At 37.7% G+C, this 26877-nt stretch overlaps 1 protein-coding gene across 2 annotated transcripts; it reads left to right on the top strand.

The window, feature by feature from the left end:
• On the top strand, positions 1-26154 carry LOC131150478 (chaperone protein ClpD, chloroplastic). 2 transcript variants are annotated; one of them, XM_058101204.1, is made up of 12 exons: positions 1-1626; positions 1841-2001; positions 2093-2322; positions 2462-2570; positions 2650-2780; positions 16047-16148; positions 16225-16506; positions 16593-16693; positions 16803-17097; positions 21245-21478; positions 21739-21972; positions 25602-26154. In XM_058101204.1, exons 1-12 carry the CDS (start codon positions 887-889, stop codon positions 25911-25913), a joined length of 2931 nt encoding a protein of 976 aa, XP_057957187.1. In that variant the 5' UTR covers positions 1-886; the 3' UTR covers positions 25914-26154. The 2 variants fall into 2 exon arrangements, with proteins under 2 accessions (XP_057957187.1, XP_057957188.1); XM_058101205.1 differs by having other exon boundaries at positions 95-1626; positions 16225-16503.
• The last annotated feature ends 723 nt before the right edge of the window (positions 26155-26877 follow it).

The raw sequence follows: 26877 nt of genomic DNA on the forward strand, positions 1-26877 counted from the left end.
AATTTCGCTTCAAACTTCAAAGCGGACGACCAAACTGAACTGGCGGTTAATCGAGCTATCAGTTAACCACTAAATTCCATTTGGTTTCAGTTCTACAATTCCCCTTCGGCCCCTCCGACGGAAGCGTAAAAAGGATATTCTCCGACCTTTACCTCCAACCAAACGAAGCTAAATGAAACCGGCAATCGCGAGTTCTGAAGGCATTATTCAGTATCGTAAAAGCTCAAGGAAGAGTCCAAACCGCCGCCTGAGTTGCAATTATACACAACCTGAAATTATTATTAGCGGATGGCAGAGCTAGCTGTTCCTTTGAAGCTGCGAATTGGGATGAATCGATGAGCTCAGACACTCATACGAAGAACCCCTTCACATGCCCCAAAACCCACCCCTCCAAAATCAGATTGCCTTCTGAGTTTGTCTTCTTCCCGGCTGGCGAGTTCCATGCTCCCACATGATTATTATTGCCTTTAAATGGCCAACGACCGCAAGTCCTTTCATTCTTCCTCTGTTTGCACTTGCAATGGCCGCAGAACCAAACAATAAGTTGGTTGCGTGTGTAAAATAGTGAGACGGTCGATGTTGTAAGGAAGCAAAATGGGCTTTTTTGGGGGGGAGGAGGTTGCCGATGGATGGCTTTTTGTTTTGACTTTCACCTTTTGCCGTGTTATCCTAGCTTACTCCATCCCTTTCTTCCTCTTCTTGTTCTTCATCTTTTCTTGCTTCATTCGAAGTCCTAACAGGACAAAAGGACAGAAAGGATTGGAGCTAGAGAAAACGGGTCCTTTTCTTCACTAAGTAGCCATCTTCAACGCTTAAAAAAATAATCAAATAGCTATATGAGTCCTATAATCGAAGAAGAAGAAGAAGAAGAAGAAGAAGAAGAAGAATGCTAGTTTTACCAATATCTAGCACTAATCACCATGGTCTTCATTTCCCACTTCAATTTTCTCTCCATCAGCACATTCATTACTCTAATTGTTCAGCTGCTACGAGTAGAATTAGGATTACTGATTCTCACAGGCCTCCGACCCACCACAGGCCTCCGACCCACAGTCATGGCATCCGGGGAATTCTTCGTATGCGCTTTTCCTCTGTTGTCACGACCAGTAATCGAAGGAGAAGTGGGAGGAAGACTAGCAGAAGGCGGTTTCCGGTGTTTTCGGCTGGAAGCTTGGAGAGATTCACTGAACGATCAATTAAGGTGGTTATTTATTCCCAAAGAGAAGCCAAAGCACTTGGCCAGGAAATGGTATTTACCCCACATCTTTTGCTGGGTTTGATTGCTGAGGATGAGGAGCGCCGTCATTCTCGCAGCGATGACCATGATGGCTTTCTTGGATCCAGCATCAACCTCCACAAGGCACGCAAAGCTGTTTGCGCTGTTTTGCACTGTGATCAAGATAGTATTACTCCCACTAACAGCAGTGAGAGTAGCACTAGTACTTCTATTAATACCCCTACCACTACAAGTACAACTGCTTTTCTCCCCTTTTCCACAAGCACAAAGCGCGTGTTTGAGGCTGCCATTGAATACTCCAGAGCGATATCTCATCATTTCATCTCCCCAGAGCACATATCCTTTGCCCTTTTCACCATTGATGACGATGGAAGAAACGTCCTTAACAAGTATCTGATTTTTTAAGTTAATTTTTGACTTTCTAAATTCAACTATTTGCACGACATTTCAATTCTGCTATGACAAGGAAAATCATGTTTTCTCTGGATTATGCCAAAACTTATATTCACTCTCTGTAGATGCCAGAGGTCGAGGAGAATTACCGGTCAAACTTTCTTGCATGTTATTTGATTTATTAAATTTTAAAATTAAATGTAATTTCAGATTGGGAGCAAGTGTAAACCAGTTGGTAGCTGTGGCAGTTTCCAGACTTCAAGAGGAGCTTGCCAAAGATGGCAGGGATTCATCTATTGCATCCCAAAGGATGCGTGCGAAATCCTTACCTAGAAAAGCTGCTTCTGTACAATTCCCTGAAAAAATAAGTGGTGACAAGTCATTCTCCTCAGTCTTATCCAAATTCTTTCTTAAGTATAAAAATAGAGAGTAATTATTTACAATTCAACTCCACTTTTTCAGAGAGTAGTGCTTTAGCACAGTTCTGTGTTGATCTTACTGCCCGTGCAAGTGAAGGACTCATAGATCCTGTTATTGGCCGAGAAACTGAATATCAAAGGATTGTTCAGATACTTTGCCGCAGAACCAAAAATAACCCTATTCTTCTCGGTGAAAGTGGGGTTGGAAAAACTGCCATTGCTGAAGGACTGGCAATTGGCATTGCACAGGCACATGTTCCTGCCTTTCTATTGGTGTGTTTCTCCTCAAACAGTAATTGGTGATTATAGTTTTTGTACTGTTAGTTTCATCCTGTTTCTTGTGCTTGTGCTTCATTTCTTGTTGGAAACAGTTTTCTTTTTAGTTTTGATGAGTTCATTGTTCTCTTCCTAGGAAAAACGTGTATTTTCCTTGGATATAGCACTGCTAATGGCTGGTGCGAAGGAGAGGGGAGAACTGGAGGCACGTGTGACTTCATTAGTCAGTGAAATACTGAAATCAGGTTAATGCATTTTCAGAGCTCTGTTTGGGAACAAAAGTGCTTTTCCTATTGCTAAGTTTTAAAATGCTTGCATTTACAGGTGATGTCATTCTTTTTATTGATGAAGCTCATGTGCTTCTCGAATCCAGAACAGTTGAACGAGGAAATAAAGGGTCTGGTCTTGACATTGCCAATCTATTGAAACCAGCACTTGCGAGGAGTCAAGTACAGGTGTTTTTCATAATATACTGCGATGCTCATAATTTGTCACTTGATCCTTGAAGACTTCATCTAGAGAATTATTGGGCATGAAAATGTCCCTTATGGGAAGTACTCAAGCGAAGATAGGACTAAAACTTAGTTGGCAACCACGATTTATTAGTTTAGGGTATGTTTGGTTTTGTTTCTATTTCTATTTTCTGTTCCTGTTTGTCCACAGTGAGTAAACAAATTATAAAAACGTGTTTATATAATTGTTAGTTTTCTGTTTCTGTTGTCGATTTTTAGCTGTTTGTCAAAAAATTGAAAACTAGAATTTATGGTTTTTAGTTGTTCTATAACCTGTTGCCATAAATTTTAATATCTAGAAATAGTTTTTTTGAATTAAATAGTTCATTTTATTCACTTTTAAATTAAAATCAAAATTAAATGATCATATGGATTTAAATAAAATTTAAAAAATAAAAATAAATTTCAAAAAATAATAGTAAAGCCAATTATGAAATACTTTTACTATTTTCAATTGTCCTGTCTAATAAAATTTTTAAAGTAAAATTTGAAAGTAAAATGATTAAGTAAAATAATAATAATAATAAATTTTGTTGCTTAAAAGGCTTTTGTATCCACCTCTATGAACTTGTAAAAAGGATTTGAGTATGCTCTGTGCTTGCCTCTCCAGGAGGATCCTACACATCAGAAAGATTGTACGATCCCCTTTGGTCTTGATTTTGACACCACTGTGACCCAAAGTATCTGGTGCCCTTTGGAGTCGGCTGGAGGAGAAAAGGGACTGATTGGTGTCTCTATTTTAGACCTTGGGGCTCTCGACTCTGTGTGGTATCAGAGCCATCATACCTGGAGTCCAGGAAGTTGAGATCATTTAGGTGAATACAATAAGAATGAAAGCAACAGGAAGTAAGGAATTTATCTCCCCCATGGAATCCCATAACACAGAAATCACTCCTGCACGACTTTCTTCTTCCATCTCTCTTCCTCCTTCCATCAAGAGAACCGTTTCTTCAAAAATCACAAACCTTGTTGAATACTCTTACATACTTGATTCAGCCCAGATTGAAGAAACCTCCCTTCCTCTCCTAAGTCCCTATAATATATTCCGCAGAAAGAAATCTCTGGCACAACAAGTGCGAACCCTTATATCTCATCAGAGATCACCAGTTAAAGAGTATGTCCAAACCACCGCCTTTGATAATTCCTTCCTCTTCCAAGGAACAATATGTAGACCTTGAGATTTGCCAAGATATGATTGATCAATGGATCAAGGATGGATTTACCCATCTTCATTTTGGTGCTGTCCGTCTGATCCTCACCCTTCATGGTCGGAATGGTCTCCCAGTCACTGCTAGAATTACCCTTCTTAACACTACATTTACTCAATATGAGCATGTCGTGATCGGCACCTCTCTCACCACTCTCCAGGCAAGAAGCATTTCACTTACTTTCTTCCCCAATTTCTATATCCTTTTAGGGATAAGAATCTCAAGAATTGTATAAAGATTCAATTGCAGATATCAGGAGCTCTAAAAGTAGCATCCTCCTATATGGCTACTCTTTATCATCAGCTCATTTATTGACTACAAGATCATGCTATTGATCTTCCACTCCCAGGAAATGCTGAAAACACTATTCTGATTACTGTAGAAAGGGGGGAGATGATGTCCTCACCATTCTTCAAATTCCAAGGCAAATTTCCAAAGATGATTTGAAGCAGCTTATTCCTTTAAAATGGATTACCAGTTATGAACCACTTCATCAGCAAAAGGAACTTATCCATCTTTCAGAAGCTAAGTTTGAAAGATGTTCTGATGGAAAGGTAAAGACGGTGTTCAAATCTCCAGATGCTCCTTCGTCTAGCACTCCTCCTATATTTCAGTCTCTTATGATTCACCTTGTTACATTTGAAGACAAAATTCCCATAAGCTATGTTAAAGCTAATGGATTTCCAGTCTATACAGACAAATTTGAAGGACATTTCATATGGAATGTTGATCCCTTGATGTGTGATGAAGACTGTGATTGTAATTTCATTTCTCACCAGCATCAGAGTACGTGCAAACCTTTTCCTAAACGAGGACCAGAAGATCCAAATAGTCCCTGGATAGGACCTAGTCCTACCAAAGAAAAACCAAGACCACTATGGATCTATGAAAGTGCTATCCAAATCTTAAAAGAAGAAAGATTATTACCACTTGAACTAGAGCCCAAACCTGAATTTCCTGAAGCCACTCCTCATCCAGTTCCAGAACCTATTCCTTGTTATATGACTTCTTCATATGATAAAAATTTCCCTCCTCTTCAATCAAAGTCACAACTAGAGGCAAATTTTTATTCCAAACCTTTTGTTCAGCCTATAGAAATTGAGCCTGATGGAAACAAAAAACTGTCTTCTTAAGCTGAGCAAGTCCTATATTGGCAAACTCAAAATGCCAGGGTTCAAAATGAGACTCTTGAAACTCTAGACCACAAGGTTGATAGATTAATCTCTCAGAGCTCTCGAATGAACAGCTGCATAGGCCATATTGATTCCAAAATTGGACGGATGTATCCCGATCTGAAGGCTAGAATTGACCAACTTGATGCAGATTTAAGACACTACATTAAGACAGGCTACTTCGGAGCAGAGTTTGATTTCAAAGAGGTAGAAATCAGAAAGCTAAAAGATCACTTATCCTAGATGGAGCAATTTTACAAACCTCCACATCCACCATCCCTTTATATACCTAAGGCCTATCCTTACACTCCCTCTTATTCCCTCTTTTCCTTGCCATCTTCCCCATCCTCTTATACACAACCAAATTATTCCAAATACCTTAAGTCTATGGCTGAGGTTTTCAGAAAACATTCCCTCATCCATAAAAAGGCAAGACCCACAACCTCAACCAAATCCTCCATCACCCAAACCAGTGCCACCCACCTCTTATCCAAAACAAAAACTCTAGATCCCTAAACTTCCATCCAAATTTGAGCCTAAGTACCCATCCTTACTCATTGATGAGATTCCTTCTCCATCGGAATCAGCCTCTGTGAGTGACGATAACAGTGATGTTTCCACTGAAGCCTTATCAACCTCATGCCAGGAAGAACATGTTGTTGGCATCACTTAGATGCTTATGGCCACCCGTATAGACCCTGAACCATCTAGGGTTCGGGATACAGATGACATATCTGAAACTACTACAATTGTTGAAGAACCCATAGAAGCTGAAACAAAAGCTCAGGAACCCCAACGGAAACTTCCCTTTGAAGCCTTCTAATGGCCCTTGGTTCTCCTTTGATGATATTCCCTCGATCAAATGGAGGGACAGAATAGGAGAATTTGGAGCAGGGATAGATCTTCAATTATCCAAGACTGAGAATTTTTTAGAAGTTGTTTTAATGGAATTCGCATCTAGGTTTACTGGATCTCTCAGAGATTGTTTCCAAGCTCTAAGAGATTACAAACAGCTGCAATTTATCAGACACAGTCACCTTCCTTTGCACTCGGTACTCTCTACAGAGAATTCATTGGAGACCTAGATACGCACGCTACTCAAGTTAGGCAAGAATATTTTGAGATGTGATGCTGCTCTCTGAAGAGAAAGGATCTTGAATTCCATTACCAAAGAATGTCTAAGAGATACGATCTCTTGGGGGGTTTTAATGATAAAAATCTGAGACAAGTCTATATTAACTCTTTGCTCGAAGAACTTCAAGCAGAGCTCCAGAGGAAAATTAATTCTCTCCGGAACCACTCAGAGAAATCTCTCTTGGAGAAATTCAGCAATTGGCCCCTGCTTCTTTGGATAAACTATGTGATACTCTTGAATTATTTTCCAAGATGCTTCAACAAAATCACAGGTTTAATAAGCAGTGTAGAAAGCCCTATTTACAAATTAAATGCAAAGATAAATACTGCACGTGCAGCCCAAAAAAGAAGCAGCATTTTCATAAAGTCCTTGGTCTTAAGAAGTCTAAGAAGTTTAAATTCTTTAGAAAGAAGCACAAAAGAGAAACGAGGAAATCTTCCCGATGCTTTATTTGTGGCAAAAGGGGACATTATGCACAACAGTGTCCTCATGATTGAGCAAAATCAGCAAAAATGATTCAACAATTACAAGTTGAAGATGCTGATATTGAATCCATCTACTCAGAGTAAGAAGAAATGGACAGTGATACAGTCTTTGTTCTTCTTATCACTGATCCTTTTGATTCAAATAAAGATAATTATTCTGATGGTGATTATTTTGATTCTTCTGAAGAAGTGTTCTAGGCTCAACAGATGTTCCTTTTAGAATAGTCCCAGTTAAGCCCCCATGTCCAAATCCAAATTCTTCCGAAAAAATACAGCAAGCCCATTCCTGCTATCGCATATTTTGATACAGGTTCTTACAAAACCATGATTAATCCAAAGATTCTCCCCTTAGAATCCTGGTCTCATAATACCCATTTTTTCAAAACGGCCAATGACCAAATCTTTACCATTTCCTTGGTATCAAAAAGGAAAGTTGGATTCAAGCTTCTTCCCAACTGCACAGTCTGGGCTCATGTGATTGGAAGTTCACTTCCTGATACAAATGTTGTATTAGGATGAGATGTTTATTGTTAGTCCAAATCCCTCAGAATCCTTCCCACGGGAATTAAGTGCAAACGGGAGTTCAAGCCTTTTACGCCTATAACCAAAATATATTCTTTAGAGGAAGGACATCTAGATTATCAGCCTATCCAAGATCAACTATTAAAGCTTTGTGCTGAAAGCCATGATCAATTTATTCATCAGAGGCCTCTTTGGAAAAATCCTAATTTCTTCATCAAGTTGCCTTTCAAGCTCAATGAGGATGTAAATCCAACAAAAGCCTCTCATTCGGGTATGACACCCTCAGTTCTGAAAATGGCACGAGACGAATGTAAGCAGTTTCTTAAGCAAAGCCTTATTGAGCCCACAGATTCTCCTTGGGCATGTCAAGACTTCTATGTGGAAAAATGTTCAGAAAAGGTCAGGGGAAAAAAGAGATTAGTGATTGATTATGAGCCCCTAAATGCCTTCATTAAGGATGATAAGTTTCCTATTTCAAAACACAAAACTTTATTTGTTCATCTTGTAGAAGTAGAGATCTTTTCAAAATTTGATCTTAAGGGAGCATTTTGGCAACTTGGAATTCATCCCGAAGATTGATATAAAACATCTTTCTACATCCCAAATGAACAGTTCCAATAGACTGTTCTACCCTTTGGGCTTAAAACGGCCCCTTCATTGTTTCAAAAGGCCATGACAAGAATTTTCAATCCTATTCTCCACAGTGCTTTGATATATATTGATGATATATTATTATTTTAGAAAATCCGGGAAGATCATTATCAATTGCTGCAACAATTTCATCATCTTATTGATAAGCATGGAATTATGTTTTCCCAAAAGAAAAGTAGCATTGGAAAACGAGAAATTGGTTTCTTGGGAATTAAAAGTTCACATGGTGAATTTACTCCTGGACCACGTATTGCCGAAGAATTATTGCGCTTCCCAGATGAATATCTTTCAAAAAAGTAGATTCAACAATTCCTTGGCATTATTAACTTCATCAGAGACTTTATTCCCCATGTGAGAAATTTCACTAGCTAGCTGTCCAAACTCTTGAAAAAGGATCCACCATCGTGTGGATCGGATCAAACTAATGCTGTCAAACACCTCAAAAAGGCTGCACAAAATCCACCATCTCTCACAACCCCATCAACTGGGAATCTTGACCTGCAAATTAATGCAAGTGATCACTTCTGGGGGGCATTATTGCTTAAAGAAAAGGATAGAAAAAGAAATTACTATGGACATGCTAGTGGAGAACTCAAACCTTCACAAAAACATTATCATACGGTCTACAAAGAAATCCTTGCCGTAAGATACAGGATCCAAAAATTCGATTTTCATGTCAGAACCAGACATTTCACAATCGAGATGGATAATTCTAGCTTTCCAAAAGCACTTGAATTCCGAAACAAAACTCTCTTAGATCCTCAAATACTTTGTCTGAAAGACTGGTTTTCCAAATTTGATTTCACAGTGAAACATATAAAAGGAAAATACAATATCTTGACAGATATGCTCAATAGACCGGAACAATCATCCCTCTTTATCCTTGCCAAGAAAGCCATACCCTTAATTTTGATGGCCTCACCAGAAGAAGTTTTTCACCTTTGACACAAAAGAAATGACTTATCCTCCTGAACTCCTCGGTCCCCTTTCAGGCCAAACCCTCACCCCCAACCAGATCAATAGCTTTGCCCAAGCCCATGTTCCTATATATGCTGCCCTGATCAAACATCATTTAACTGACCTTTCAAAACCCTTCCTTAACCCTTATTTCCTTAATCCGACCTCATTTTCTGATCCTAATATTTTATGGTATATCTGGTGTGTTTCAGTTTTGTAGGTACATGCAATCATTTCCCCCCTACAAGAGATGTATGAACATTTGTACAAGCCAACCAATCAAGACTCTCTCCTTTGGATCCTTTTACAATGGTTTGACCCTCTGCCGTCATGGAAGAAAAAAATTGATCGAATTAATAGGAAACCAGAACATTTGGAAATTAACTTCAGAAGAAGCCTCAAGAGTTCATTGTGTGTTCATTTTACATAGGCCCTACTTCTACAATCCTATAAGAATATGGTCCCACAATTCTGCCTTCGTATGGGAAATAGTTCATGGCCTCACCAAGCTATGGCCAAGATACAAGCAGCCTTTGATTCAATTTCTTCGTGGTCTTAACAATACTCCTTATGGCCCTGAAGCTATCCAGTTTGTTCCTGACTATCTCACTCCACCAGAGGACATCCCTGCAGTAGAAAACCTATCTAAAGATTTCCCTCTTCTTCCATGGCATTCTAGACTTTAAAGTTCCTTAAATTGTTGCTTAAAAGGCTTTTGTATCCTCCTCTATGAACTTGTAAAAAGGATTTGAGTATGCTCTGTGCTTGCCTCTTCAGGAGGATCCTACACATCAGAAAGGTTGTATGGTCCCCTCTAGTCTTGATTTTGACACCACTGTGGCCCGAAGTATCTAGTGCCCTTTGGAGTCGGCTGGAGGAGAAAATGGGCTGATTGGTGTCTCTATTTTAGACCTTGGGGTTCCCAACCCTGTGTGTGTATCTGGTGCCCTTTGGAGTCGGCTAGAGGAGAAAAAGGGCTAATGGATTCCGGAACAAAACTCTCCCAGATCCTCAAATACTTCGTCTGAAAAGACTAGTTTTCCAGATATGATTTCACGGTGAAACATATAAAAGGAAAACACAATATCTTGACAGATATGCTCAGTAAATCGGAACAATCATCCCTCTTTATCCTTGCCAAGAAAGCCATACCCTTAATCTTGATGACTTCACCAGAAGAAGTTTCTCACCTCTCTGCCACGAAAGAAATGACCTATCCTCTTGAACTCCTCGGTCCCCTTTCAGGCCAAACCCTCACCACCAGCCATATCAATAGCTTTGCCCAAGCCCATGTTCCTACATATGCCACCCTGATCAAACATCATTTATCTGACCCTTCAAAACCCTTCCTTAATCCTTATTTCCTTAGTTCGACCTCATTTTCTGATCCTAATATTTTATGGTATATCTGGTGTGTTTCAGTTTTGCAGGTGCATGCAATCATTTTCCCCCTACAAGAGATGTGTATGAACATTTGTACAAGCCATCCAATCAAGAATTTCTCCTTTGGATCCTTTTACAATGGTTCGACCCTCTGCCGTCATGGAGGAAAAAATTGATCGAATTAATAGGAAACCAGAACATTTGGAAATTAACTTCAGAAGAAGCCTCAAGAGTTCATTGTGTGTTCATTTTACATAGGCCTTACTTCTACAATTCCTATAAGAATCTAATGTGGTCCCACAATTCTGCCTTCGTATAGGAAATAGTTCATGACCTCACCAAGCTATGACCAAGATACAGGGAGCCTTTGATTCAATTTCTCTGTGGTTTTAACAATACTCCTTATGGCCCTGAAGTTATCCAGCTTGTTCCTGACTATCTCACTCCACCAAAGGACATCCCTGCAGGAGAACTATTTCAAGATTCCCAGGATCCTATGGAAATTGATGAGTACAATGGATTTCCACCCATTTATTACCATCTAGTGTATGGAGAAATTACTGATGAGGACTACGTCAATCTTAACTTATCTCCTTCACACCACATGTAGACCTAACATTGTCAAGACTTTGGTTGCCGTATTAAAGTTGCTTTGGGTCATGTCATTGCTTTATGTCATGTAAAAGTTTGTGTCACGTCACTTTATTAAAGTTGCTTTGGGTCATGTCATTGCTTTATGTCATGTAAATGTAAAAGCCTGTGTAAGGTCACTTTATTAAAGTTGCTTTGGGTCCTGTCATGGTAAGTCATGTAATAATTATGAGCTTCCATAAGTATAAATAGGGGGGTTGCTTTTCCATTTGAGGGCAACACCAGGAGAAAACCTATCTAAATATTTCCCTCTTCTTCCATGGCATTCTAGACTTTAAAGTTCCTGAAAACTGTTGCTTAAAAGGCTTTTGTATCCACCTCTATGAACTTGTAAAAGGGATTCGAGTATGCTTTGTGCTTGCCTCTCCAGGAGGATCGTGCACATAAGAAAGATTGTACGGTCCCCCCTGGTCTTGATTTTGACACCATTGTGGCCCGAAGTATCTAGTGCCCTTTGGAGTCGGCTGGAGGAGAAAAGGGGCTGATTGGTGTCTCTATTTTGGACCTTGAGGCTCCCGACCCTGTGTGGCATCAGAGCCATCTTACCTGGAGTCCAGGAAGTTGAGATCATTTAGGTGAATACAATAAGAATGAAAGCAACAGGAAGTAAGGAATTTGTCTCCCCCATGGAATCCCACAACAAAGAAATCACTCCTACACGACTTTCTTCTTCCATCTCTTTTCCTCCTTCCATCAAGAGAATCGTCTCTTCAAAAATCACAAACCTTGTTGAATACTCTTACATACCTGATTCAGCCCAGATTTAAGAAACCTCCCTTCCTCTCCTAAGTCCCTACAATATATTCCGCAGAAAGAAATCTCTAGCACAACAAGTGCGAACCCTTATATCTCATCAGAGATCACCAGTTAAAGAGTATGTCCAAACCACCGCCCTTGATAATTCCTTCCTTTTCCAAGGAACAATATGTAGACCTTGAGATTTGCCAAGATATGATTGATCAATGGATCAAGGAGGGATTTACCCATCTTCATTTTGGTGCTGTCCGTCTGATCCTCACCCTCCATGGTCGGAAAGGTCTCCCAGTCACTGCTAGAATTACCCTTCTTAACACTACATTTACTCAATATGAGCATGCCGTGATCGGCACCTCTCTCACCACTCTCTAGGCAGGAAGCATTTCACTTACTTTCTTCCCTAATTTCAATATCCCTCTTAGGGATAAGAATCTCAAAAACTGTATAAAAATTCAATTGTAGATATTAGGAGCTCCACAAGTAGCATCCTCCTATATGGCTACTCTTCATCATTAGCTCATTTATCGACTACAAGATCATGCTGTTGATCTTCCACTCCCAGGAAATGCTGAAAACACTATTTTGATCACTGCAAAAAGGGGAGATGATGTCCCCACCATTCTTCAAATTCCAAGGCAAATTTCCAAAGATGATTTGAAGCAGCTTATTCCTTTAGAATGGATTACTAGTTATGAACAACTTCATCAGCAAAAGGAACTTATCCATCTTTCAGAAGCTAAGTTTGAAAGATGTTCTGATGGAAATGTAAAGACAGTGTTCAAATCGCTAGAAGCTCCTTCATCCAGCACTCCTCCTATATTTCAGTCTCTTATGATTCGTCCTATTACATTTGAAGACAAAATTCCCATAAACTATGTTAAAGCTGATGGATTTCCAGTCCATACAGACAAAGTTGAAGGACATTTCATATGGGATGTTGATTCCTCGATGTGTGATGAAGACTGTGATTGCAATTTCATTTCTCACCAGCATCAGAGTACGTGCAAACCTTTTCCTAAACGAGGACCAGAAGATCCAAATAGTCCCTGGATAGGACCTAGTCCTACCAAAGAAAAACCAAGACCACTATGGATCTATGAAAGTGCTATCCAAATCTTAAAAGAAGAAAGATTATTACCACTTGAACTAGAGCCCAAACCTGAATTTCCTGAAGCCACTCCTCATCCAGTTCCAGAACCTATTCCTTGTTATATGACTTCTTCATATTAAAAAAATTTCCCTCCTTTTGAATCAAAGTCACAACCAGAGGCAAATTTTTATTCCAAACCTTTTGTCCAGCCTATAGAAATTTAGCTTGATGGAACCAAAGAACTGCCTTCTCAAGCTGAGGAAGTCCTTAATTGGCAAACTCAAAACGTCAGGGTTCAAAATGAGACTCTTAAAACTCGGGAACACAAGGTTGATAGATTAATCTCTCAGAGCTCTTGAATGAACAGCCGCATAGGCCATATTGATTCCAGAATTGGACAGATGTATACTGATCTGAAGGCTAGAATTGACCAGCTTGATGTAGATTTAAGACACTACATTAAGACAGGCTATTTCGGAGCAGAGTTTGATTTCAAAGAGGCAGAAATTAGAAAGCTAAAAGATCACTTATCCCAGATGGAGCAAGATTTTTACAAACCTCCACATCCACCATCCCTTTATATACCTAAGGCCTATCCTTACACTCCCTCTTATTCCCTCTTTTCCTCGCCATCTTCCCCATCCTCATATACACAGCCAGATTATTCCAAATGCCTTAAGTCCACGGCTGAGGTTTTCAGAAAACATTCCCTCATCCATAAAAAGGCAAGCCCCACAACCTCACAACCAAATCCTCCATCACCCAGAGGAGTGCCACCCACCTCTTTTCCAGAACAAAAACTCAAGATCCCTGAGCTTCCTTCTGAATTTGAGCCTAAGTACCCATCCTTACTCATTGATGAGATTCCTTCTCCATCGGAATTAGCCTCCGTGAGTGACGATTACAGTGATGTTTCCACTGAAGCCTTATCGGCCTCATCCCAAGAAGAACATGCCTCATCCCAAGAAGAACATGTTGCTGACATCACTCAGATGCTTATGGCCACTCGTACAGACCTTGAACATGGTGATTTCTAATGAGATATAAGGGTTCGCACTTGTTGGGCTAGCGATTTCTTTCTTCGGAATATATTGGAGGGACTTTGGAGAAGAAGGGAGGTTTCTTCAATCTGGGCTGTATTAGGTATGTAAGAGTATTCAACAAGGTTTGTGATTTTTGAAGAGACAGTTCTCTTGATGGAAGGAGGAAGAGAGTTGGAAGAAGAAAGTCGTGCAGGAGTGATTTCTGTATTGTGGGATTCCATGGGGGAGATAAATTCCTTACTTCCTGTTGCTTTCATTCTTATTGTATTCACCTAAATGATGAAAATGAGCATTTTTAATTAATTTTTTTAATTTGTATGTTTTATAAATGTTAACCAAACAGGTTGTTAGTTTTTAGTTTTTAGTTTTTGTTTCTAGTTTTTGGTTTTGGTTTCTCTATTTTTTGACAGTGATACCAAATGACTCCTTAGTTTTAGTCAGTTTATCAAGTGAGCCCCACTAATAATCAAGTTGGCTTTGTATAATTAGTTGCAAGTTTAGGCTTGTGTCTTTACCTAGGAATCTGTCAGAAAAAGGGCCTCATCTGATTAATTGGATTATGATCTTTGTAAGCAGTTATCTCACTGGCATCCTGTTGCAGTTCAAAGGGATATAAGTTATAAATCACTCATTTAATTTCTATTTTAATTACCAAAAATGGTAGTTGGAATTTGTAAAATGCAAACAAGTTTTTTTTTTTTGTTTAAATTATTTTTTCTGTTAGTAGGTGCATTGATGATATAAGGATATTGGACATGGGAAAACAAATGAGTGATATGAATGTGCTTGACAGTAAGAGGACTGCAATGTGAAGGAGAGTACAGGCAGTGCTCAAATGCACTGCATGATATTAAAGTGCAAGGGACAAACTAGAACTAAAGGATCCTTTTAACTGAACCTGAGTTGATGATTTTGAAGCTTGTTTAGAACTTGAAATTTGAACGAAGTGAACCTCGTCTAAGAGAATTTTGCTGCTAATACCTATTTTTACAAGATAAGTTAATAAACTTTGAACTTGTTCCTTCTCCTCTTGGGACTGGAACGTGGGAGTTCCTTGCATTGCACACCTGATATAAACAAAATATTATGACTACATATATATTACCAATAGTCTGCTATCTATTTATATCTGATACCTTACAGCTTAACTATAACTTGACATACATACATACATACGTATAGACATGCATACATATACATGTACACACACACACATACATACATGCATATTAGCAAGAACCGTCTCAAAAAACTTCTTAGTTTATACTATATATGTGCACACATGTAGTCAAGATAAGTAAATATGTTGAAACTAGAAGCAAGCATGACTACAATAATATTGAGTAAATATGTCGAATTATTTAATCTTTATATTATTCAGTTTTGTATATGATAATTATGTTTATCAAATAGAATGAACTAAAGACATATTTAGATAATTTCTAGTATAGTTTATAAGTTTAAAAACAAATTGATTATGTATGTTGTAAGAAGTTAGTAAATCAACTATCAAACTCAAGCTTCTCAATAAGAAATTTTTCTATAGAATTTGATTAACTGAAATACTTAGAAATTATAAATGGATTCAATTTTAGAATAAGGTCTAGTATATGTATATTAAATTTTTGAAGAAAACTTTAAAATTCAATCACTATATGATTGAGTTATTGTGGTTTATTTGAACTTGTAATTTAATTACCTAACGTAGTTTTTGTTTTTTAAACAAAATACTCTATTGTAGTTAAACTTATGATTTTGATATTTATAAAACATTATCCAAAATTTCCTAAATAGAAAATTTTTGAACACACAACACATGCATACACAACTTTGTAGAATCAGGAAACTAATATTCCTTCATCTGTTATCAGATCTATCAATGATCTGCTGAGTTTCATTATTCCTTTTACTTGCGGAATTGTGTTGTTGTAATAGCATTATTTTCTAGGAAGTGTAGCAGAACACATTGGAAAAGAGAACAGAAATTTTACTCTTGTAGGATGAATCTAACGCACACTTTCCGTGTATTTTTCATAGAATTATTGTCTGGAGGTTTAATTAAATCTAGCATCTCCTCTCTAAATGTTACTTGTTTACAAGGTTCTTTATTTACAAGACATTAGTTGTATTAGTGTTCAAGATCTTGTTACTTTCAGTGCATTGCGTCGACTACTGTAGATGAATACAGGATGCATTTTGAGAAGGACAAAGCATTAGCAAGAAGATTTCAGCCTGTGTGGATTAATGAGCCTAGCCAGGTTGTTCCTCATTGTGCATATTCAGCTCACTTTTTAAAGTGGTATCTAACTCTTCATTGGGTTTCTAAACACTCAGGATGATGCAGTAAGGATATTGTTAGGTCTTCGTGAGAAATATGAGGCCCATCACAACTGCAGATTCACACTTGAAGCCATTGGTGCATCTGTTCAACTGTCAGCCAAGTATATATCTGATAGGTATCTTCCTGATAAAGCCATTGATCTCATTGATGAGGCAGGAAGTAGAGCTCGTATCAAAGCTTTCATGAAGAGAAGGGAACAGCAAAGATATATACTTTCAAAGTCACCAAATGATTACTGGCAAGAAATTAGAACTGTTCAAGTCATGCATGAGGTGGTAAAGAGATTGTCCATATACGTGTACTGCTAAATTTCTAATGATTTTCTGATAATTAATGCCAGTTTAATCCCTAATATAAGCAGCTCCTGGCAAGTAAGAAGGAGTACGATGTTTGTTCTAGCAAGGATGATACCACTGAACTTGTTTCAATGTTCCCTTCGCCTTCTGCATTAAATGATGACGAGTATGATATTTGGCCCTGAAAATATGAATGAAGGATGAAATTAGAAGGCTTGTATCCATCTAGAGATCAATTTGATAATTAACTAAATTTCCTGCTTTGATTTTCTCAGACCTCAGGTGGTGGTACCAGATGATATTGCAGCAGTTGCTTCACTTGCATCTGGGATTCCAGTTCAGCAACTTGCTATGGATGAAAGAAGGCTTCTGTTGGGCCTTGATGAGCAACTTAGGAAACGAGTTGTTGGTCAAGATGAGGCTGTTGCCACTATTTCTCGAGCGATCAGGAGATTCCGAGTTGGAATCAATGATCCTAAGAGGCCAATGGCAGTAATGCTCTTTTGTGGTCCAACAGGGGTTGGGAAAACTGAACTGACAAAGGCTTTGGCAGCATGCTATTTCGGATCGGTAAGGCAACATGCAATATCCCTTAATTATTTCTTTTAGAGAGATTGATATGATAATCGAGCACTCTTTGAGATCATCCATTTTGTCTCGAGTACGGGTTCCTTCAAATTGTTTATTCTGCTTCTTTTAAAAAACCAAACACAAGAAAAAGAATATAACTACTCTTTGATGGACATGTCAGACACCATACCAACTAATGCTGAAGCCATGGGACTATAAGCAACCATATGCATCAACCTCCCAATTTTTTTACTATTTCTTCAATTTGTATTCCTGTACTCTATGTCAACTCCAACATTTTCTGTTAAAATGCAATTCAAAGGTAGTTTTTTGCAGGGTTTTTGGAATGCTGCTAATCTTGATAGTTTCTGTTATGCAATGGTTTGTTAATGCACAATTGGTTAAAACTTGTCTGCTTAAAACTGTTGTTGGAGATGCTCTAAGGAGCACAATGATGAACAAGGTATTTCTGTTTTATCTCGTCATTTTATAGAAAAGTATTTAAGCATTAACTAATAAAACCACAATTCACCCTTCATAGAAATTTAGTTTATAAGTATAATAAAAAATGTTAGTCCAAACTTAACAATACACATGCGAAAGTAATTATTTACTTACAACAATACATGTGCATAAATAATAATTATTTGTCTCTCATCAAACCAGAAGCACCTTGATCAAATTGATTTTATTTAAGCGCTGGTTGCACATCTATCTATATTATGAAAGGTGCCTAAAGGGTTGTTGCAAAACTTCTTGTTCTGCAGTGGCATCATATATATGCACCAACTTTGATCAGCATTTATTTACTCTCAGCATTTATTCACACCTGAGGTCTCTCCACTATCAGCACTGCCAACTTACAGGGATGAGAGCTGTGTAAGTTGGCAGTGGAGATTGGAATCTGGGTTGTTGTGGCCGTGATTTGCAATGATTCTTGAGCTTCTCTAAATTTATGCTTGCTTCCTTGTGGACTTGTTGACTTGATGAAAGTGGGATGTAATTCCTTGGTTCATTACTTGCTTTCTTTCTACTTCTTCTTCTTCATTTTTTTTTTTAATCTTTTTCTAAATGAAGTTTGCGACTGTTTGTTTGAATGTATGGAGCTTGGCTGGCATTACTAGAGGATGGGACACCAAGCATTGGAGTTTTGTTGATTAATTAATTGGGGGAAAGCTTCAGATAATTTTGGTTGTTCAATTGTCATGATCAGATTGGACTGTAGTTGGAGCCAAATTGAATCAACTGGCATGTTGAGAATACGTGGGATCATCTGTTTTAACATGTTGAAAATTTGTTGTGAAAACACTTGTCTTGATTGGACAGATATTATACCCATATCTGTGTATTTCTCTCTTTCTCTCTCTCTCTCTCTCTCTCCCCCCACATGTGTTTGCACACATGTGGGCATCAATGTGGTGCATGTGTGTATGCATGCATGTTATTTGTGTGTGATTAGTGTTGTTATGGGAGTGGGAATGGGTCTTGGGGGGTATTCATGTGTAACCTTCAGCCTTTTTTTATCTTTTAAATAAAGTTCTTGCCTTGAATTTGAAGGTTTATATTTGAGATTTAACTAACAAAAGGGGGTAAAATAGCTGTAATGAATTCTGATTGTACTGTGGAGTGAGTTTAAGTTCCCCCTCATTGATACTGTTATATTTTTATGGTCAGGGCTTTGTTTTCCTCTTTCTGAACTTTTGAGCGAGTTTAAAATTATTTAATCTTTATGTTTGGATTGTTTTCTTCCCCTTTGTTTTGTGTCATTGTGATTGTCAATGAAGATGGCTTCTTTTGAAATATTAAATGGTATTGAGAAATCTATATGATTGAAACTTTGTGCTGAGCTAAAAATGTTAATTTATTTGGAAGATCTGGGAGGAGGGTCATGACAAGATTGTTCCATGCTTGAGCTTTATCTGGTGTTTGGTTCACAGCATCTAAGGCATTGTGATTCCTGGAAATATAGGATTCCCACATTTGGTTTAGAAGCATGATATTGATAGATTCCTAGGCATGTGGTATTTCCATGTTTAGTTTATTTCTAGGAGATGATAAAGTAACTTTTTATTCCCAAAATATTCTTGAGTTGGACAAACTTGACCCAAAAAAAGTTTATATATAGCATTTTTAGCACAAAATTTAGCAGATAAAATAATATACGAAAAAATTTCCCAATTCATTGAAAATATAGGCAATAATTTAAATAAGATTATAAACAACTATATAATTCAAAAGCTGATTCAATAATGCAAACTTATTTTTAAATGAGGATAATTTTGGATTTTTAAAAAATAAGTGCGATATTTTTTGTCACTCCATAGTTTCTGGTGATTCTTTTTGGTTGCGAATCGGGATACCTATCTTTTAAAATGGGAGTAGGGATGCTGGCGTTGAAGAGTTTTGTGGAATATCTATCATTCCTGGGAATGGGATTCCCGATTATAAAATGTGAGCTAAATGTGGAATATTGGAATGAATGATGATTTTTAGGAATCTTTGGTTGAATCAAAACAAATGCCACATTAGAGTAATTGGTTGTTCCACTCCCCCCCCCCCCCCTGGGGGCGCGGGCCAAAAATAAATAAATAAAAAATTGTTAAAGCTTGATATTCATTGTTAGCCCACAACCGAATAGCTTAAGATTTTAGATAAAGTGATAATCTAACATGGTATTAGAGCTGGTTATCAGGAGGTCCTGGGTTCTAGTCTCCTTTCCTGCCTTTATTTTTTGGTGTTTAATAAAATTATTGTATTCCCTGGAATCGTTGTTAGTTGTCATGTGTTTATCTTTTCACGTGCTGTCAGGCTGTGTTTGGGGGAGAGTGTTAAGTCTTGAAGTGCATTGTTGGCTGACAACCTACTAGCTTAATCCTTTAAGTAGTAATCTAACAAAAATCAACTAAATGAGGGCTATATGTGAGGGGTAATTCAGGAAAATATATATTAAAGGAATAAACTATCCTTCTCTGCATGATTAGGTTTTACAGTAACTAAAATTTCCATAGATTCTTTTTGGCTTGGCCTTTTCTGGCTTCCTTGGGTACTTCTTGAGGTTTTGGAAGGGAAAAGGATGCTAGGAGATTATCTCACTGTGTTGTCTTTGCAATGCTTTGGGTCATCTGGTTGAAGAGAAATGCTCACATTTTTAATGGCCTTTCTTAGTGTTTGCAGTTGCTTTGGATAGAATTGGCCATCTTGCATCAATTATGGACCATTTTTCGTGGTTGCTTCAAAGGAGTGTTTTTCACAGTTTCAACAGTGGCAAGCACTTTTGGCTTGATTCCGGAGGATGCCTTATTCTCCACTTTGTATTTATTTTTTTTCTTTTAATAAATTTATTTTTCTATTAAAAAAAAAACACAATTCATACTTACTGCTTATTATGGGAGAAATATATACATGTTGAAGGAGAAGAAAACTATTATACCCGAATTACATATAAATGAACATGATAATGTGAACTAGAAGTGGAAACAAGGTACAATAATAAAATGGAGTAATACCTGGGAGATATTATATACAAGTATATAAATTGCAATATGTATTGAAAGAGATATTGGGGAGATTATAGTAGATTTCATGGTCCTGGTTCTATTCGGTGCTGTGATTGTCTTCCATCCCCTTGAAAAGGCTCAGGTTTGTTGCTTTTCACACATTTATGTGCTCCTATTAATGTTCAGATGGCTTTATCCTACATTAGAATGTCTTGGATCAATTCTATGAAAACATATGGAATCAACCCAGATTCCATTACACCAGAATCATAGATGATTTGCATGCACCCTAGCACGTGCCTTGGCTTAAAAACAACCCTGGTGTAATTCACGAGGGTCTTGGTCACGCTTCCAGCAGCCTACTGGCCCAGTGAGTTGAATGAAGTGGACTTGCAAATATTTCCCAAAATGTTTGGGAAAGATGTTTACTGAAGTATGCCAAAGATGTTTATATAGAGGCTATAGATCATCCTACTCCTGAGTTTCCCACTGAAGTGGGATGTGCAGTCTGCTAGACACATTACATTTTATTTGAGTTTTTAGCCTCCCAGGGCTTCAGTTGATGTGTGGCTAGCATTTCAATACTTTTTTCATTGGTATACTTATTTTAATTTGCATGACCGTTATTTCTCTTTCAATCTTAACTGCAGGAGACAGCCATGATAAGATTGGACATGAGTGAATATATGGAGCGGCAGTCCATTAGTAGATTAATAGGGTCACCTCCAGGTTATGTTGGCTTTGGAGAGGGAGGGATTCTGACTGAAGCTATTAGAAGACGGCCTTTTGCAGTTGTAGTGATAGATGAAATAGAGAAAGCTCATCCAGATATTTTCAACATCCTCCTCCAAATGTTTGAAGATGGACACCTTACTGATTCTGAGGTTTGTATTAATTTCTTGTGCAAAAGACAAAGTACATTCTCTAATTGCACTTGAAAAGAACAGGAGTACATGCCATAAGAAAAATTTTGGGGATTTTTGTTTTTGGTCCAAGAGATGGAAAGTATAATTGCAAGAAGATGAAAAAGAAAGAAAATAAGGAGAGGAAAACCCTTTTCACCGAACAAGTTTTATTTAATGTGTTCTTTACTAGATAGTATCTGACAGTTTGTTCTCTTATGTTCTTAACTGTTGATTAACAGGGAAGAAGAGTATCATTTAAGAATGCGTTGGTAGTGATGACTTCAAATGTAGGTTCTGATGCCATCGCTAAGAGGAGATGCAACTCCTTTGGTTTCTTGATTGCGGATGATAAGTCAACTTCATATTCTGGAATGAGAACTATTGTAATGGAAGAACTCAAGGCATATTTTCGCCCAGAGTTGCTCAACAGAATAGATGAAATTGTTGTCTTCCATCCCCTTGAAAAGGCTCAGGTTTGTTGCTTTTCACACATTTATGTGCTCCTATTAATGTTCAGATGGCTTTATCCTACATTAGAATGTCTTGGATCAATTCTATGAAAACATATGGAATCAACCCAGATTCCATTACACCAGAATCATAGATGATTTGCATGCACCCTAGCACGTGCCTTGGCTTAAAAACAACCCTGGTGTAATTTCACTTCCTCAAACAATTTTTGTTATGTGATTTTTTTTTCTCAAGTTTTTTTTTTTTCATTTCATCCCTCAACACAAGAACCAAAGCTGTGTTTTTTCTTCAATTAAGGTTAGATTCGTTAAAAAAATTCATTAATGTTGACAAAAGAAGGGTAGACCTGGCACAACCACCCCCCAGGGTGCGTGTGCACAGGGGAACAACACAGCATACTCTTTTTTTTGTTTTTTTGCTAGGTAAGAAATATCCAAAGGCAACAACCAGAAAAAAGAAAAAACAGAAAACAAAGGAACAGAAAAAAAAACTTACAGAGTAAGAGAGGGGACTGAAACTTTGGAGTCCAGAACTGGGAAGCTCTTCTATCCAAACTTTATGAATTTCAGCTGGCAAGCTTGAATAACTGTGAGAAATCTCTTCTGCTAACTGCTGAGACGCAGCTCAGCTGCCAAGGAGTGTGCCAGTCTATTAGCATCCCTTTTTGAAAAGACGAAATACCCTTGGACTTCTTTAAGTTGCTTTCTAATATCCTCCACAATGATACTATATCTCCAATTTGGGATCCTCTGAATAAGTATAATGTCTTCTATGATGCCTTTTGCATCTCCTTCAAAAATCACCTTTTCAAAATCATTTTGCCTAGCAATTTTTAATGAAAAAAAAAAAAAAAAAAAAACAGCTGCTGCTTTCCCAGAAGCTGGGTCCATGTCAACACCTGAATTTATCCATCCACCCATCATATTTCCCACCTCATCCCTAGCCTCCATTGCTACATACGCTATTTTAGATTCCACACTAAACGCTGCATCGAAATTAAATTTTGTCGGCCTTGGTGTGCGTCTAGAGGGGGGGGGGGGGTGAATGGACCTTTTTCATGGACAATAAGGATTGCTACAAAATAAAAACTTTGGAAAGACGCAAGTGAAGAATACCACTATAAATAACAAAGCAAATAATCTCAACAAATAACAAGATGAGGGAGAGAGAAGCTCAACACAACATTTTAACGTGGTTTGGCTCCAAGCCTATGTCCACACCTTAGCACCAAGCAAAGGATTCCCAAATCCACTAACCAATCCCCTTCAAGGCGGGGAAGCCTTTACAACACAGGTACAAAACCCAGCTGCTCACCAAGAGCTAACAACCACGGTGTTCACCAAGAATCACCTTAACGAAAGCTCACGAAGAACCTTCAAGAATCACACTCAACAAAGAATGTAGAGATTACAAGATGGTGCTCCTTCTTGAGCTGATGATACAAATAAAACCTCACACTACTCTCTTTCAGTAACTGATATATAACTAAGAATAAACAGCAAGAGAGCTTGAGCAAGTAAGAGCTAGAATGAATGCTTCACTAATTATCTCAACAACTAAATGCTTCAATTAATGTATATGAAATTGAATGCTAAAGGGTTGCATTTATTGCCAAAGGGGACGTACTAGCTGTTGGGCATTTATTGAGGCAAGACAAAACAAGAACTAGCCGTTTTAAACTCATTTAATGCAGTCTGCCTCTGCCAGAAATCGTCGACGGTTTTCTTCAGCTTTTCCAAACCGTCGACGTTTTTCTATAGAATGGCCAAGTCATGAACCAAACTGTCGACGGTTTTCTGGGCTCTTCCCAAACCGTCAACTGTTTTTTGGAGGTTAGGCCCTTTTCAGAAAACCATCTAAGCACTTGATTTGTTCCATATTCTTTGGTTGCTTAACCATTATTTAAAAAAAATAGGGACCAAGTTTGTGAGATTACACCCTAAATTTGTTAAAAACTAGTCCTTATAAAAGTTTGTTTAAGTATGGGATATCATGTAAAAATCTGTTTAAGGGCTTATTAAGTTTGTTAAAGATATCCTATGAACTAACATGCAGATGCACTAGCTCAACTCTTGCTAAGTATTCTTACCAATATCATGCCACAAGAGTTACAGGAATATCCTACCTCACACACAGCCCATTATACATATAAAACACCATAAGATCTTCGGTTGGTTGTGCCTTGAGTATTCCTTATGTATGCTTTTGCTCATTGTTTCATCAAGGTTCGTCTGATCCTTATGCTTGCTTTAGTATCCACCTGTTTATTTGAATTGGACTTGAGGAAAAATATTAGCTTACCCAAGAATCACTAATAGGTTGTTATCATCAAAACAAGCTTGAATGAAGAACCTTAGCCACTAGGGCTAACAAATTTGACAAGCCCTTCCGGAGGTATCCACCTTTGATTCTTTGCAATGGACTCAGGATGATGATGAACGTGCTGAACCAAGTTGAGATGTTCTTTATATTTGCATTCACTTCCATAAGGAAGGAATCTGGACTGATTTGTATCTTTGCAAACACAGTATTGTTCCTGGTAATACAACATACTCAAACTGCTAACAAAAAAAAATCTGCATTGTTAATATACCACTAGAGAACCCTGAATTGGTTAACCCAAAACTTTATGCCCCAAATTTTTATTTTAAACTGCTACCCTTTCACACAGCAGAAAACCATTTAAACAAGTTGCTACGGGAGACCCTGATGAATAGCTAAACAGACTGAAGAAACTAACAATGCTGGGCCAAATCACTTACTCACAAACCATGAATGAGCATGAACTTTTCTTCTCTAAAATCATTGAGCTATATAAGAAGCAATTCCCTTGCTGAAAGCTGTAGTTACTATAGTCTTAGCTAACACCCAGCTGCAACTAAGGACTGACCTGCAAGTATAACAAATTTCTGAACAAACATAGAAGCAAAAACCAGCAGAGACCTGCTATTGAAATAGAACCACGAAAACCTCCAGACACCTCTCCAACTGTTGAAATAGAAGAAAAACCTTACAAGAACACAAGGTAAACTCATAAAAGACCATCCCTGAAAGCCTCATCTATGACAAAGGAGAAAAACCTGGGTTTGAAGAAGCACCTGAGGCTACTCCAGAGTTCAGAAGCCAATCCCACAAAAGCAATACCCAGGACAGTAAAATCATGAAAGAACATTATCCTTTTAAGTCCAATTTTCTTTCCTCGTCACCCTCCACAATCCATCATTCCCATTCTTGCTTCTCTTGGCAGTTAAACCATTTCTAAAGTTTAATATCTAAGGTCCCTTACACTCACCATTGTCAATGATTTTGTTGCTTTGAGGGGCTCCATAATATCTGCCACATCAACGCCTCATTTCCTTATTACTATGTTCCCCTATCTACATCATCAAAGCTGCTGAAAATTTATATGGCTTCCATTGGAAGCCCACCAGACTTGATTATTGGGGTTTACCTGCTAACTTGATTTCCAATACTATGAAAAACAAATGTGATAATTACTGTTGAGTAGTGAAGAATTTCAACGTTCAGAAGCTGGAATTTATTGTTACATAAACTCTGTAGTAATCCATGACTAGATGACTGTTTGCTACATGTAAATTTAAAGTTTCAACCATCCATTTTTGTTTTCCAGATGCTCCAAATTTTGAACTTGATGCTGCAAGAGGTGAAAGAGAAACTTGTATCTCTTGGGATTTCATTTGTTGTATCCGAATCAGTGAAATATCTTATATGCGAAAAAGGCTGCAACCCGACCTATGGTGCTCGGCCTCTTAGGAGAGCAGTCAATAGAATAATTGAGGATCTGTTGAGTGAAGCTATCCTTTCTGGAGAGTGTATGCCGGGGGACACTGTCACCATTGATTTGGATGCTTCAGGAAACCCATTCATTGTAAATCAGTCATCTTGTCTGATACCGCATCCTTCATGCGATTCATCTTTATAATTTCCTTGATTTAACAACCTTTCTTTACAGGCATATGTACATTCTTTGTGTCAAGTGTAGGTTTTAGTTGTGATATTGGTTCCAGTGTATAGTTGTGATATTGGTTAGCGTAAATAACATCCATATTTCACATAAAAATTGAGAGTATGGAGTTAAAGCAAAAAAGACTTGCTAGTGCAAAAGATGCTTCTTGATACAGATATAATATTGATGAAAAACAGTAAATCAATTTCACCTTCAACATTCTTTTTTTTTTTTGTTGCATACTATGTGATTTGAACTTACGTAGTGCCAGACCCATTTTTGGTTTTTCTTTTAAATACACATTTTTTCACTCTGAGGCCTAAAACCTACACTATTTATCAATCTGATGAAGCCATTGATTGTAAATTAGAGTGAAAAACAGCTAATAGTAGCAATAGCATGACAAACAAATACACACAGGCAATAAATAAAAAAGGAAGCATCAACAAACAAAAACCAAAATATAAAACAAAACAATACAAAAACAGTTCCAGTAGTAACTATTAGTTGTTTGTTACTCTAGTTTGCTAATAGGTGATGGTGACTTTCATTTTTATTTTTTTTGCATTTTTGCGAGTGTCACAACAAAGTAGGTGTGCACACAATTAAGAACTAGGACCATTTTGCACTATTTGTATATTATTTTAAATATCCTTAAATATTATTTTATAGTTAAGCAAGTATTAAAAAGAAAATGAGAAAAAGGGTCTCATATAATTAAAAAATTTTAATTAAAAGAGTAAAGGGTTCGATTTTCTCACTCACCGTTTAGTGATTAGGCAAAAACTATTGTTTGTCTGGTAGTAATCCGTCATTGGTAGGTTTATGGTTATGGTCTTTTTAGCTATGACTTGAAATCCTTTAGATGGGTTAACCTGGGCATGCTACCTTGTTCTTAAGTCATTTGGGTTGGGCCAAGTTGATCCCGCATTTGCTTTTT

This window comes from Malania oleifera, chromosome 3 (assembly GCF_029873635.1).
Source record: "Malania oleifera isolate guangnan ecotype guangnan chromosome 3, ASM2987363v1, whole genome shotgun sequence".
Taxonomy (NCBI): Eukaryota; Viridiplantae; Streptophyta; class Magnoliopsida; order Santalales; family Ximeniaceae; genus Malania; species Malania oleifera.

What these genes read in the sequence shown, in the direction of transcription:
- LOC131150478 (XM_058101204.1), top strand. Translation starts at nt 887, where the DNA reads ATGCTAGTTTTACCAATATCTAGCACTAATCACCATGGTCTTCATTTC. An exon ending in GGAAGAAACGTCCTTAACAA is followed by an intron (nt 1,627 to 1,840) that starts GTATCTGATTTT and finishes ATGTAATTTCAG; the next exon opens with ATTGGGAGCAAGTGTAAACC. An exon ending in TTGCGAGGAGTCAAGTACAG is followed by an intron (nt 2,781 to 16,046) that starts GTGTTTTTCATA and finishes TGTTACTTTCAG; the next exon opens with TGCATTGCGTCGACTACTGT.